The sequence below is a fragment of the Mercenaria mercenaria genome, chromosome 9, assembly GCF_021730395.1.
Source record: "Mercenaria mercenaria strain notata chromosome 9, MADL_Memer_1, whole genome shotgun sequence".
Classification (NCBI taxonomy): Eukaryota; Metazoa; Mollusca; class Bivalvia; order Venerida; family Veneridae; genus Mercenaria; species Mercenaria mercenaria.
In genome coordinates, this window is record NC_069369.1 from 32,487,864 (window position 1) to 32,504,054 (window position 16,191).

Genomic DNA, 16,191 nt, shown 5'->3' on the forward strand with positions numbered 1-16,191 from the left:
ATCTTGCTGTGATATCAATTAAGTTAATTATTCTATTATATTATAATATACATTTGTAAAATACCACGCAGTTGTCTTAAAAATAAACATATGCCCATGCTTGGTGTATATTTCAGAACTAATTTTTGCGTGAAAACTTACAAAATTTTGAACATTTGGTAGTCATATTAATTTTATTTCCAGTGCGGTCGGACATTGCTCGCATATCATAGGGCATATTAAATTTTCTCCACAATTAAATTAAACAATTCCCAGACTAGCAAAGTTAAACAAGTCTATCACAGCAATGGCATAAACCAAACGCGACAAAGATCTTGCCGAAACCTATTAACCATGTTTTTGTTAGATCGATGGAAACAAGGAAACGAAAACTTGTGATCTGTTTACTAGACAGTTCATAAAATTAAATATGTTTTCATGCTGCAAGCAAAACAAAAAATAAAAATGAAAAAAGAGAGACCAAACAGATAAAATGAACCCATTTGCATTTATTGTATCAAAGTATTAATGGTAGTTATAAATAGTTTACGATAGTCGTAAGGTAAAATAAACATATCAAACAAAAGAAATCAGCGACATTCTAAACCGCATCGACATGATTGTGCGTATATTTATTTTTTTCAAATTACATTTAAAAGGAAAATCAATTTAAATCAATTGTCAGACTTCGTTGAATTAAACAGAATGGTGTCGAAACAGGGGATACTGTTTTACTTGCTGTCTACAAATATGAAAGACATAACATAACATAATAAATAATGAGAAAGCATTAAAATTCACTCCCTAATATTTATCTTTATGCTCTTGATTTAATGTCTGATTAATAAAAGCTTACGTTTTGTCCTTGAAATAAAGTTAATGTGCCGTGCACTGTCCAGATCTTATGTATATGTTTGAATAATGATTTTGGTATTCTATGTAAAATTGATTTACATGTATATGTTTTGACTTTATTAATGACTCGTTCAGTGTGCGCTCTATGTTTAATATTTTACTGTGTAAGAAGATTTGTCGCTTAATTCAACATTTTATGTAGTATAGTTAACATACAGTCAAATGCGAAAATATAGATCATATTTTCAATTGCGAGAATATATTGCTGAAGAAGGTTAGCTGTTACTTTTATATGAAATAAGATATACATTTATGACTTTATATATATTTAATGTATTGAACTGAATAATTCTGCGATCGGCCTAAATTAAAATAAAGTGAGCATATTCATATTAAAATTCCGATCACAAACAAATGAGTAAAGAGAGAGAGACGATTCATGATGTATTACGTATGCTATCATATTATACCATGCACATTAGTGACACACACGGCAGTTTCAATATAAAGTTTATTAGAATTACATTTGAGCAGATTGCTTATTGATCCATTTAACGTTCAACGCTTACATTTTTCTAAATCAGCCTTTGGTTTACGGAAAAAATAAATCTCCCCCTTCTAGCCTTTCCGGGTACCGCTCGTCGGCATTACATATTCCTAACGCACACCTCAACACCACTTCCTTCGAAAAAAAATGTATCAAACTTAAAAGAATAAGTCAGTAACGGTTTCTAAGTGAAAGCTTGTGGGAAGCAATGGCTGGTTAGCAACAAGGTAAGTGCACTGAATAATCCGCGTTATCTTATTGGTCAATATCATAGATAACAATTAGTTTGATTGACAGCACGGATCCATCCATTAAACAGGATCCTGTCTGGTCCGGTCTGACAAAAGAGTCCATAAAACCCCTGTAGACATGACATGTAGTCCATATCAGAGGATCATAAATTTTATTGATATGTACAGATAATTGGTTATTTCCTGTGTTTTGCATTTTATTGATTGAAATGCAGCTTTTTTCAGAATATACACAAAATTATTTTATTTGATAATGTACTAATTGTAACTGCTCAGTCCATGTTGAGAAATGTCCTGACCAATTAAATTATAAGTAAGTACGTAAGTAAGTAAATATTTTATTATAGTGACATGTACATAAAACATAAAATATTATTTCATAACATGACAAAACAAAGTTACAGTACCTGGCCCAATGGACCTATATGTCACCTGACTGAAATAACTTTAAATATATCACATTTAAATCACGTATGTTACAGTTATATTGGTATCAATGGTATGGCAGTTAGATAGGTAATGTTAAGTAATATAAATTTGAACATTAAATCAACGATGTCATACAATATCAAATTACAACTTATAACTCAAAGCAATTCTCACCCTTTTAGAAAACTCTCACCTCTATTTAATAAGAAAATGAGAAGTAACATGGCAATTCTCCATTGGAATGAAAATGTTGGATTTAACAGACTTACACATAATTACAGAAACAATATATGGGCACGATGGATGAACAGAATGTTTGGCTTGAGACCTTTTTAATGAGATACTATGAAATGTCTTACGTGAACCGAGTTATAAGAAAACTTTATTAATTGCAGAAAATTCTGATTATGGTATAAGAACTGTGATTTGGGAATATATAGTTCCCCGTGTGTGGCCTAAATACATTTTCTTTTACATGATTTATTATTTATAAAAGGTGCCTAAATGCATTTTCTTTTATGTTTAATAAAAATCCAGCGGTAATGAGATATTATTGTATTAAACTGGATTTATTAAAAAATAAAAATACTGTTGTATCTTATCACTTTGTTTGTTTAGCCCTAATTTAATCAGGCTTTCTAGACTCATTATAAAGATGAGAACTGGAGCCGTATTCATAAAGTATCTTAAGTATAAGTTTTGACTTAAGTTGAAGATTTTACTTAAGTCTGTGGTGATTTCAGCTTAAGTCTAAGTAAAAAGCTTAAGTCCTATTCATAAAACAGCTTAAACGTAAGATACATAAGAAATGACTTAAGTCAGAAAACAAAATGGCATCGTGAGTACGAATAAAGTTTTGTTTTTCAGATAAAAGCACTTTAAACATAATTGTGCAAGTTGTATCTGTCTGAAATTAATGTTGTCTTTTATAATGTTTTCGTCCACAATAAAAGCCAAGAATTACTTATTAAGTTGAATTATGAATAACAAATATACTTAAGTTAAATAAATTTCTTACGTAAGTAATACTTAAGTAAATAATCAATTTCTTATACTTATACTTAAGATGCTTTATGAATACGGCCCCTGGTTTACTAGTACTGCACAGTAGCTATACAGTATCATTCCCATAGGCCATATACCTTGCATACCCGAATCAGTGTCGTTAATAACACTTTGTCTACGAGACTACATACGTGTAGAGTTAAAACGCTCAAATTTAAAGACATTATTTTCCACTAAACCACTATTCTTGCGCTGATGCTGGACAACTGAAGTCTCGCCAGCGGACGAACCCGACTGTAAAGATAACGCTATCGCTCTCGGCTAAGTCAAGCTGGAATGATTTCTTGCAGAATATCGTTGGAATCCATAACAAGTGTGTTTGTGTTACAGACGACACACCCTGTCATCTTTGTGTCAACAGCAGACATTTACATAAAATCTGCATATAGAAATTTTCTTTTCTTACCGTAAAAATAGGTTTGATGTTTTTCTCTAAATAGTGATTAATACAGTTCATATGTTTTCCCTGTAAAATTACCTTACATATTTAACATTTCACTAAGATACTGAAAAAAAACGTGTAATATTATTTATTTCTTTTTCTGACGATATAAAGTATGTGTACTCTTTAAGGATTCCGTCAAAAAAGCATTTATCAGTGTGATACATACTACTGCAATTTTTTGTAGTGATACTGAACGTAGAAATTCATTACAAACAGGAATGCAATAAGTACCTAGGCAAAATACTTTTTATGCACAAACAATCACATTAAAAACGCGTGACATGTGTTTCAATATCTATAGGTTGGTATTAGGTATAAACGAGTCTGTTGTGGAAGTTAAGGGGGTGAAAGAACAAGAGCAACGTAACGATAACTAGCTGTGTTGTCAAAATGACATAGGTGCCTCAGATATTGCTGTATGGCCATATGTTACTTTTTATTAATGCAAGACCATGTTAACTTTTAATTTATATTGACTGTTAAGAAATCTAAACTGAAAAATTCTTGTCTAGAGGATGATACATGTATTACCAGCACAAAACTGAAATTAGGCTAGATTTGAGTAGAATATCACAAAACAATATCCCGAAACACATGACACAATAAACTATAAACATTTCTATTTATTCTATAGGGAGTGGGGATGGCGGGTTGGGTTTGGCCGGGAATCCCCAAACAAAACCAAGGGTGCGTAATTTCATATGCTGCGTAACTTTCTCATGAGATTTTATGACTGTAAACAAAATACTTTTTGAGATATATGCGGGAAAAAAATAAGCGCTTTATGCATATTTTGACAAAGACATGGGCCGTTACTTTGGTCATACTAACTGAAATTCCGAACAAAACCCAAAATGTACTGCTGAACAATGTTTATAAAACATTTGCTATAGAAAGAAGCAGAGACCCAAGACGAGTAATGAATTAAACATGTTGGAAATTTATTAACTAAACATTTTCTCAAAATATATTACATACTAATTTTCATCTAAAAAATTTACTCTTGAACAGAATGTAAAATAATGTTTACATAAAGATGCAGTTAAAACTACAATGGACATGTATATACACTTTCCTGAAATACAATATCACAGTACGTTTGCAGAAGTTTTTCAAATAGTTATAGGTTATTAACTTTGTATGTGGATATACGCACACGTTCTGCATCGGTAATATTGCGCGACGTTAAGTGCTGTGTGGCGGCCGTAAAAAGTCGCCCCGACTTCATCTCAGTGTTGTTATATTTTCTGGTCTTTCGGGATCATTGATTTCAACTCATTTAGATTTGAAGATTGAATACTGCTTAAGCCGATGCTAGGGGGCGTGGGCAGTGTTGCATTTTCCATTACTGCTCATGAACAGACTCAATCAAACCGAGTCTGCAATTTTCACTGTTTGCCTTTTTCTCGGTGCTTTCGAGGGATCTACTTTCCAGATTTTATTTACTTCACAACAGTGGGTGTTAAGTGCTGTGTGGCGGCCGTAAAAAGTCGCCCCGACTTCATCTCAGTGTTGTTATATTTTCTGGTCCTTCGGGATCATTGATTTCAACTCATTTAGATTTGAAGATTGAATACTGCTTAAGCCAGTCCTAGGGGGCGTGGGCAGTGTTGCATTTTCCATTACTGCTCATGAACAGATTCAATCAAACCGAGTCTGCAATTTTCACTGTTTGCCTTGTTCTCGGTGCTTTCGAGGGATCTACTTCCCAGATTTTATTTAGGAGCGCAATATTAGCCCGAAAGAACGAGTGCATATATCCACATACCAAGTTGATAACCTTTTTATTACATATCCACTATCAAATAATTGATCTATGTCTTAATTATCGTTCTGTAACCAAAGACAGGAAAAATACGGAAATAATTTCTCCGAAAATGTAATAAACAAATCAAACTGACGCGCATTAATAATTTAGTCGAAAATGACGTCAACTTGTTGTCGCAACGTGCGCGTTGACACCATAGACGTCACGTGGTTCTTTCCATTACAACGTTAAGAAAACATTCCACGTCCGATATGAAAGCGTTCCACGTCAATATGGAAAAACATTGCATGATCGCGGTCCAATGGACTCAATGGAAAATGATTTTAGGTATGTAATAATAAGACCTCTCGATGTTTATCAATTGCGCCTGATACGAAAAAGGGTAAGGCTAGATTTCCCGGAAGCACAGGGCACCCCAAACACAGCCACAGAGCCATGCATAGCGAAGTAGGCCCGCAACAAAAAGAAACTGTAACAAGCCATATTGCAACATTGTTGCCATTAATAAAATGAATTTGGACTACATAATAAAATAGTATCCGTTGGAAAATAGGCCTTTGTACATTTAAGCTCCGCCTTCAGTTCTAGCAGACTGTGCTGTTGTATTACGTCATATATACTGATTAAAGCAATTGTGCAGAATCAACAAACGCAGAAAACAGATCGCTGCAAGTATAAATCATTGTGTTTTCTTTTCTGTTGAAATAAACAGAACAACATCACGTGCTTGGTTCTGGAAATCTGTAGATACGTGTATTTACTGTATCTTGTTGCTGTTGTGATGACTTCTGGAAAGTTTCAATATTGTGTGATCAGTATTAGGCACGCGTAGACTAAATAACACTTTTGGAATGAGCTGTTGTTTAAATACTTTAGGAAATATGTTGATAAAGATATAAAATATATCTAAAATGAAATTTTATTGTAATCGGCGAAGGAAAAAAGGAAATAATTGTTCATTCAAAATTAAGGTGGAATGCGCCCCAAAATGTTTTTGCGAATTTCGTCCTGAAATTTATACTGTAAAAAATTCAGGATATATGCGATTGAGTACCGATTTTATTTTGATGCCATTTTGTTCGAGGTTTTTCCTATTGTGTCACAAAAATGGCCCCTGACGTCGCTTTTCGTGCAACGCCCAGCTCCGAGTGCTCACGGCATTTTTCATTTCCTGCGCTCTTATTGTCACTTAAATGAAAAATACAAAATAGTTGTCACTTTGCATGCAGAAAATGCCACTCAATGGTATAAAATTTAGCGAAAAAAGATTGACGCTTAAGACGTCAGAGACGAAAAGGTCACGTCAAAACGGAAAAACTCGCATCGAGTTTTGCTGCAAATTTTGCCTTAAAATCCAATTTGTGAAAAATTGGCTCGATAAAAAAACGTATAACTTTGGTATGTTGTTTAACGGTATTTGTACTTTTAGCCGACACAAAGATAATTAGGGGTCACCGACTTACATTTTTCAATATTTGACAATGTTTTACCCCTACCCCCAGTAAGAAATGACGCGCTAAATCTTGTTTTACTTGACAAATTAATCTAAAAAAATCCGCGAAACTGCATATGTCGTCATTTTCTTCATCTTACGTCATTTGACGTCAAAGTTCCTTCACACGTAAACATTTAACGGATCCACATGGAAGTATTGAGAGACATAAGGGGAGATTTGTTAAGAAAGTGTTGAAGAAAAAGTCAGATTTTTTAAAAACAAGTAATAAACTGAAGCATTCAGGTGATTACGGACATGTTCCGGAAAGAAGAATTGTAGACATGAAATATTTTGGCGAGATATTTGACAAAGGGTGTAAATCATGTAAACGACATTTCTTATTCAAGGATATCATCGCAGAAAACATTTATGGACTTTGTTCATTAGTGAAATTTAAGTGTTCAAAATGTCGACAAGAAACTACAATTTCTACATCGAGGGCTTCCGGAGAAACTGATAAGACTTTGACAAAATCTCCGTACTCAGTTAATCTGAAAGCTGCAATTGGTGAGAGTTTTATAACATCTTTTCTAATATTTATGATTTCATTAATAGTTATTTACCTATAATTTGTACATCTTTGTAATTGTACTTCCTGTCTCACCCAAGGGCTCTGATAGTTGACTACTTTGAATCGTATGGCTATAAAGAAAACCCTGACTTACCATGAAGTAAACCCTGAATAACCAATAATGACATACTGACCAGGATTCGCACCGAGAGAAGGAAATGTGGAAATTACGGTCAAATTCCGCTGACAGGATATAAATCCGCAACCTTCGATTTAGGAGTCAGAAGCTCTATCTCTACACCACTGCGCCTCCCAAAATGTTTTAGATTTTTGTGTAGGAAGTTTTAGTTAAATTCATGATTTTTGGAGCAAATTTGATTATGTTAAACATATGAAATTAAGAAAATTAAAAATAGTATTTATTGAAATTGACAGTTCCCGATCTTTCCGTAGGTACACAAAGAGTACGTTAATTCAAAATTATTGTAATTAATTTGAACAGGGATGATCCACGCTGGTATAGGAGAAACACACATGAATGGCTTTCTTGTGACATTAGGGATACCACCAATACACCATAAAACATTGAAAAAACATGAACGGAAAGTTGGAAAAGTTATGGAGGAAAATGCACGAGATTCATGTGCCCGTGCGTGCGAAGAGGAAAAGACGGCATCACAAGCTTGTATGTTACCAGCGACTGTCACAGAACGAGGTGATGGCGATAACATAAGAGACACGTTCCTGCATGAACCAAATACTGATCGGGTTGCAGCAGACGACAAAGAGATGTACGCAGCAGATGACACCGACACTGATCAAATAACTTTTGATGAGGCAATGGCTATGTTAGAAGAATATGGTAATAAATCATTATTATCTCTGTTATATGAGACGAATGTCTACGAATTGCCTACACTAGCCCCTAGACTGACAGTTAACATATTTCCTACATTTTCTCCTTTTTATTTTTCTTATTCCAGTTCATAGAGACAAGAGCCAGTCTATGTTAGATATTTTCACAATGATGTTAAAATTTCAGACTATGATATTAGACATGTGATATAGACTGGCTCTGTCCAATTCATTCAATCATAAAAAGTGTAAAAAAGTACATCATAGTCTAGGAGCTAGTGTACGATTCGCCTACACCGTCTCATTTCATGCAGAATGTATTCTAGTACTGGAAAGTGTGATTAAAGCACTCATTCTACACGACTTTGCGCAAACGTTGGGAAAACTAGGATTTATTTATTATTGACTTCTTTCGACTACATCGAGGAAGCACATTTTTGACCGAATTACTGACCTTGTTCCTAATATACCAGATGCTATGCAAATGCTTAAGCTTAAAAATGAAAACACGCAAACAATATTTTAACTTAAAGCATCACCGAAATCAATATATCAGCTGTATGGTTATCGACCACGTGCTATAATCACGTGCACTAGTTAAGCGAGTTATAGCGCGTACGTGCGGAAACTTCCCTGTCTCCTGTTTATCCCTTACCTTGCTAAATTTCTTAAATGGATCGGTCTTTCATTCAATTTGGGCAGTACCATTTATTATTTGAGGGGTGTTCATTGAAAATTACGCACTAAATAGCGAACAGTGCAGGTCATGATCAGACTGCACTGGTCGCAAAGGTAGAACCACTTGCCGCCAGCAAGCTTTGGTTAAACATCTGTTTCGACAAACGGGATAATGATTTAATAATTAGATTAAAATGTTTTCTTAAGATATAATCAGAATGTGCAGGCTAAAACGAAATTTTCATCTATCTTTCTTTTAGACAGAGCTAGCGCATCAAATGAGATTCAGACTACAGACCAAGCAGAGGGACAGTCATCCTTTCACATCTCTGCATTAAACGAAGATACATCACAAAATATGGTAGAAATGGAGACTTTGCAGAAAGGTATTATCATACAGTGTTTATTCAAGGTTTTGCGCTGATCTTTATTTTATTAGAATCACTTTAACCCTTATCCTGCTAAATTTCTATAATGAACGTGTCCATCTTTCAATTTGGACAGTACCATTAACTGTTAAAAGGGTGGCTTACCAAAATGATACTGACTGAACAGCAAACAGTGCAGATCTTGATCAGACTGCATAGATGTGCTGGCTGATCATGATCTGCACTGGTCCCAAAGGCAGAATCAGTCGTGTCCAGCATGATAAGGGTTAATTGAGGAGTTTAGCTATAATTTCTTGTTACATTTGTACAATATTGACAACAAGACTGCATGAAAAAGGAAGAAAAACAGAAAAAAACACAGAATTTCTATAATTTCTTCTTGACTGACGTCTCCAAGAAGAAACAGCAAATCTATTAGTATATACCCTTTCTTATTAAGGTATTTCTATATTACTAGTTTATTGGTTTTATCCTGTATAATTTTGTTACAGACCAAGTTGAAGTTGTTGTTAGCCAAGACGCAGCATGGTCAAAACGTGGCCGCGGAATGAACAGTTTATCAGGTTAGTACAAGAACGATTATCAAGATGAATGAATTGATAAATTATTCCACTTTAATGTATCGTTGAAGTTTGTGTATCATTATATTTCCCTGACAATGCACTGATGGAAAAATCAAGGTTGCTGATACGCTTGAACTTCAACTTTCAATGCAGTACTTTCCTTTTTAGCTCCACTAGCCTATTCGGAGAATAGAGGGGTTATTCTACTCGCCCCGGAGTCGGCGTCGGTGTCGGCGTCGGCGTGACCTTTCTTGGTTAAAGTTTTACAGTAACTGTCGTAAATGTTGCCTATATCTTACTGTAACTTCTGTAAACATTGTCCAGTATACAAACAAAGTATGTGTAGGGGGTGAGCCCATTATACCTAAGATCAAGGTCACCAAGGTGTTTCACTTAGGTTATTTCTAAGGTTAAAGTTTTTCGGCAACCTTTGTTTTTCTGTCATATCTTTGTTAATATTACTTATATCTTACTGTAACTTTACATATATATTGTCCAGCATACAAACAAAGTATGTGTAGGGGCTGAACCATTATACCCAAGGTCAAGGTCACAAATTTGTTATACTTGGAATTATTTTCATGTTGATTTTGTTTTTGAAAGCTTCGTTTAAAGACATATCTTTGGTATTTTAAAAGGTAATGACTTGAAATTAGAAATATTTCTTTTTAGTCATCATCTGCTATTGTTTATTTTGTCCCTTGTAAGATTTGTAAGATAGAACACACTTTTTTCTCGCCTACTTTTAACCATTTAACTGATTGAGGAATTCACTCTTCGGCAGGTTGGGGACATGTTATAGGAGTGAAGACTAAAAAGTGTTTGAACTATTCTACACGAGTCAAGAACTGCGCAAAGTGTAACTTTAACAGCAAAACGGGAAAAAAGGTACAGCAGCATGATTGTCGTAAAAACTGGACCGGAAGTGCTAAAAGTATGGAACCGGATATCGTAACGAGTCTGCACGAAAAAGCGATGGATTCTGGTATGAAATTTATAGGTGTAATTGGTGACGAAGATTCATCAGCTATAAAACACATACGAGAGAAAGTGAATCCAAAAATCAAGAAATTTTCAGATTTCGGACATATAAAAAGAAATTTGAGACGGAAACTTGAGACACTACAGAAAGAAAATAAAAGTCTCACCAGGAAAGTTACAGACAGCTTCCTAAAAAACTTCTCATATGCTGTCAAACAAAACAGAACAGGGACAGAGGATGACATGAGCAAGTCTATAATGGCAATAGTACCTCATATGTATGGAAATCACAGTATGTGTGGTCATTGGTGTTCCATCACGACTGGCAAAAATGAAAAACATGCTAATTTACCTAAAGGCAAAGATCTGACTGACCAGTCATTGAGACTCGAAATGGAGAATTTGTTGGCGCCTTTTATTTCTAACCCGGAAAAACTCATGACATCTGGTACAACCCAGTCAAATGAATCACTGAATAATGTTGCTTGGAGCAAAGCTCCTAAAATACGAAACTACAATGCCAGCGAAAGTTTTGACATTCGGTGTTCGGCTGGAGTCGCGCAGTTTAATGATGGAATTGGATATGTGAACAAAGTTATAGAAAATTCAGGTCTTTCTCCACAAAAAAATACTAGTAAATACACTTGTTCAAAAGACAGACAGAGGAATTATTTTAAATCTTATAAAACCGAAAAAAAAAGTCAAGCAAAGGCGTTACGAACTGAAGAAGAAAAGATTGTTTGTGAATACCTCTTCCGAAATTAAGGAAGGCACAACATATGCATCAGAGTGTACATTCGAAACGGAAGATATCGATACTGTAAGAATCCCGGATGCCACAGACTTTTGCCAAGCAAACGAAAATGCAGGAAACATTGGCGGAAATTTCATATTTTACGACATTGAAACTACGTCACTAGGGAACGAAGCTGAAATTGTGCAACTTTCTGCGATGTCCAGGATCGGCACAAAATTCAACCAGTATGTCGTTCCCGACGGGTACATCACTAAACAAGCGTCGGCAGTTACCGGAATTACGATTTCTGTAATAAACGATAAAAAGGTTTTATACAAAGAAGGAAAACCGCTCCCCGGGCGCACCATTTGTGATGTGTTGAAAAGTTTTATTAAATGGATTCGGTTGTTGGATGAAAAACATAACATTTTAGTTGCCCATAATGGAAAACAATTCGACATGAGAATCTTGGTAAAAAGTTGTATTAAAGCCGGATGTCTGGACGAGCTATCTGAACAGATTTATGGATTTGTTGACACTTTACCACTGTTTAGATCTATAACAGAAAAGGGAGTTTCAGCATCGCTAGTAAATATATATCAGAGGGAGTTCGGCTGTAAATACAACGCACATGACTCATGTGAAGATACACAAGCACTTATGCATTTGTTCTATCACAAAAATCTCGAACAAAGAGCATCATCTTCTTTCATAAAATTTGATCTTGCTTTGAAATATTTAAAAAATGTAAGTGTTGTTAAAAGAAATCGCAACCAAATTGAGCGTAAACTCTGTGTGGAGAACAAAATAATTTCCACGTATTTAGCAAGGAAAATAGCTGTCACCGGACTTTCCTATGATCATTTATAGCTAGCATTTGCAAGGGACTGTGTGAATGGCTTGCGGTATGTATTAGGAGAAAAGGTTAACGGTAAAGCGAGAGTAACCGAAAAGACAACTATTATTCGAGCTTTGAATCTGCATTTTGAAAACATCAATAGGAAATAAATAGTGTGTATTACAAAACATATGTTGTGTCAAAAGTGTTTTCCTTTCACCATTAATGGTATCTGCAGTTCAGATCGACTGTATCGTGAAAAGTTCTAATAATAAAAACATATTGTTTTTAACTAAACGATGTATAACTCATTGCAGAGTTGGAGCGGTCTTCTGCGCATGCCCGAAAGTGATCATCAATTGTAGCGCACGGCAAAATTATGCATATTTTTGCATGTCCGCACGCATTTAGTGTATAATAACCATAAAATACTGACTAAAGGTTAGGGTTAGTATCACCATGGTTACAAAATATATACATTTAAGATATTTTTCGTTAAATGTAGTTAATCCGGTATATACCGGAGTCTGTAGTTTATACCGGTGCTCCAAGTCTGCATTGAGTCACAGTCTTAACTAAAAATACTGTCTCTAAGATTAACGAACGTGACTTGTGTAAGCTGAAAACATAATTTTAAACGCTAACGTCGCATAGCCTCAAACCATGTAGGGGTAGGGGTAAAATAACGCAAAATATTGAAAAATGTAAGTCGATGACCCCTAATTATCTTTGTGTCGGCTAAAAGTACAAATACCGTTAAACAACATACCAAAGTTATACGTTTTTTTATCGAGCCAATTTTTCACAAATTGGATTTTAAGGCAAAATTTGCAGCAAAACTCGATGCGAGTTTTTCCGCTTTGACGTGACCATTTCGTCTCTGACGTCTTAAGCGTCAATCTTTTTTCGCTAAATTTTATACCATTGAGTGGCATTTTCTGCATGCAAAGTGACAACTATTTTGTATTTTTCATTTAAGTGACAATCAGAGCACAGGAAAGGAAAAATGCCGTGAGCACCCGGAGCTGGGCGTTGCACGAAAAGCGACGTCAGGGGCCATGTTTGTGACACAATAGGAAAAATCTCGTACAAAATGGCATCAAAATAAAATCGGTACTCAATCGCATATATCCTGAATTTTTTACAGTATAAATTTCAGGACGAAATTCGGAAAAAAAATTTGGGGCGCATTCCACCTTAAATGCCTATAACGTTTAATTACAATTTACTTCCGTAGTAGAAGATGAAGAGTTTGAATAACCTTAGCCGCTTGCCGGAAACAAATAATGGAACAGAGTATACAGTAATAAATATAGCAGAACAAATATGGACCTTTTTGCCTCCGATAATCATGTTTGTTGGAACAGTTGGCAATGTTACTACAGTTATCGTATATATACAACCATCTATGCGGACCAGTGCTTTTGCAATCTATGCAATTGCATTAGCTATATCGGATACGACAGCTCTATATTCCGGACTGCTATTTGATTGGCTAGTATTAGCATTTGACATCAATGTTATTTTTGTAAGCTCTACTGGATGTAAAGTCATAATTTGGCTTGTATACACGTCTGTGTGTTACTCCGCCTGGATTATCACAGCAATAACTATTGAAAGAGTATTTGTTGTTTGGTTTCCACTTTGGTCTAGACGAAGAAATGATAAAATGTTCTCGAGAATATTGATATGTTGCCTTGTTGTTATCTGCATGGCCTTGAATTCTCATTTTTTGTTCGGCATGGTGCTTGACACTGAACAATCTATGTTTCACAGAAATTGTGGTGCTGCAAATCAAAGCTACTGGATATTTTTCCAACGCGTGTGGCCATGGATTTCTACAAATCTCTTCTGTTTTATACCTTCTTCTTTAATCATAGTTGGTAATATGATGATAGTTTTGAAAGTGTCACAATGTAAACAAAATGACAGCTGTGAAACTGTCAGAAAAGACCATCTTTCTTCGAGAAAAAGACATGCAAATATTCAAGATCATAGAGCAGTGTTAGTACTCCCGATACTTCTAACATTAAACATTATGTTCCTAATAACTACATTACCTATTAATTTGTATCTATTAATTCTGAATTATTCAGATGTTTTGATAACTGATGAGTATTCAGAAAGAAAAGCACAAAACTATCTGTGTTGGACAATACTGAATATGCTGCTGTTTTCGAATAATGCGGTCAACTGTATCTTGTATTGTTTAAGTGGTTCAAACTTTAGAAGGGAGTTACTTGCTTTATGCTGCGGCAAATCATAAAATCATAATAATTCTATGACAGTTGTAAGCTTCCGGTTGAAATAAAAAAGTACTTCAATCTTATGAATATGTCACTGTGCATTGCCCTTACAGGGAGAAAGATCCGAACTCAACGATGTGACGTTAAACGCAACAAAATCAAAACAATTTAAAAAGGACTTTTTGAAATGGAATGCCGATCTCAGCCGGAATATATAGTTAAGAACGCTTTTTTAAAATCAAGTCTCAAACATTAAGACTTCTGTCTTCATTACTGAGATATATGCAAAATGCATGGAATTGTTTTAAGAAGTAAATTATTTTCTGTTACATTTGAAAGTACTATGCTGAATTACTTATTTATAACAAATAAACAAATGGATGAACGTTGTTTTTGTTCGAATACCTGTACAAATATTCACAAAGTAAATTCATTTAAAGACATGCATGTACAAAAAAAGAATTGTATGTATGTGCATAGGTTGACGTGGCACTTATAAAAAGTGGTCTTTGCCGCTGTATTAATGAGTCACGCAATATAAATCTGTATTAATGAAATGAATGAACTGGCACGCAGAAAAGTGCCATTCAAATATTCCACAAAACCACTGTGTCCGGAATTTCAAAATGACGTAGGGATAAATTCATTTCAGTTGAACACAATCCCACACATGCATCAAGCCCCACCACAATCCAACAACTATTAATTTAAAATAATTTATAAACAGTTCCATCATGTCTATGTTTACTGTATTCTTCAAGATTTTTAAAGGTGTATTCATATATCATTGAAAACATTTTTAAAGGCCTATCATGGTGAATTAGATTTACTTTATACTTTACAATAAAATTTTACCTTATTAATACTTTAAGGTAGTAGTTTTATTTCTAAGGTAGCTGTCCTACGGCAGCGACTTGTATATATTTTTAGGCATTAACCTTAATAAAAAAAACGAAAATAAAGTAAAATAAGGTGACATACATCCTTAGCCAGCACTACAGACATTATCTATCGGGTTGGCCTGTGCTGGAACAACTCAAGCTTATGTGACATTATACATTCCTTGTGAAAATGTACTGGTACCTTAAACATGTTTAATTCAGCCGAAACACTCGGCACTCTAATGTCACATATTCCTAATGCAATCAGCACATCAGAGATCACTGACTAAGGAGAAAGCACAAACAAAGGATAATGGAATATTTTATTTAAAAGATTTAAGTTTTTTATATTTATTTCTGTTGTAAAGTATCAAGAACCAATTTTTAATTTCAGTTTCTATGTGTTGGGACAATTGCAGTAAAATTCTATCTATATCGTTGGTTTCTTTTACTGTAGACTGTGCTTTTCTTTAATTTTAGTTTTCATTTGTATGGGCAATAATAGTTGAAATTACTATCTATATCTTTTTATTTTCTCTGTTTACAGAAAGTGCAAGACATGTAACATTCATCTACTGATTTCAGTTGCCATCAATACAGAATTTGACTTTTATTATTAAGATTTCTCTTAGTAAAGGGAGTGCAAAGTTTTAGAAAATTCTGTCTACATTTTTAGTTA

At 34.5% G+C, this 16,191-nt stretch overlaps 3 protein-coding genes across 3 annotated transcripts in view; all 3 read left to right on the forward strand.

The window, feature by feature from the left end:
* LOC123546862 (carbohydrate sulfotransferase 14-like) overlaps positions 1-16,191 on the forward strand; it is a 78,346-nt gene that overhangs the window by 40,849 nt on the left and 21,306 nt on the right. The window lies entirely within an intron of this gene.
* Positions 7,043-12,837, forward strand: LOC123525512 (uncharacterized). Its single transcript, XM_053551161.1, has 5 exons — positions 7,043-7,341; positions 7,848-8,207; positions 9,139-9,264; positions 9,759-9,830; positions 10,615-12,837. The coding sequence occupies exons 1-5, from the start codon at positions 7,116-7,118 to the stop codon at positions 11,574-11,576; spliced, it is 1,746 nt and encodes a 581-aa protein (XP_053407136.1). The 5' UTR covers positions 7,043-7,115; the 3' UTR covers positions 11,577-12,837.
* LOC123546863 (proto-oncogene Mas-like) lies at positions 13,589-14,682 on the forward strand. Its single transcript, XM_053551167.1, has one exon. The coding sequence runs from the start codon at positions 13,629-13,631 to the stop codon at positions 14,649-14,651; it is 1,023 nt and encodes a 340-aa protein (XP_053407142.1). The 5' UTR covers positions 13,589-13,628; the 3' UTR covers positions 14,652-14,682.

Excerpts from the sequence above, each read along its gene's own strand:
- LOC123525512 (XM_053551161.1), top strand. The coding sequence starts at position 7,116 with ATGAAATATTTTGGCGAGATATTTGACAAAGGGTGTAAATCATGTAAA. Across the intron at positions 7,342-7,847 it reads TAATCTGAAAGCTGCAATTG|GGATGATCCACGCTGGTATA; the intron begins GTGAGAGTTTTA and ends TAATTTGAACAG. Across the intron at positions 9,265-9,758 it reads AATGGAGACTTTGCAGAAAG|ACCAAGTTGAAGTTGTTGTT; the intron begins GTATTATCATAC and ends ATTTTGTTACAG.
- LOC123546863 (XM_053551167.1), top strand. The coding sequence starts at position 13,629 with ATGAAGAGTTTGAATAACCTTAGCCGCTTGCCGGAAACAAATAATGGA.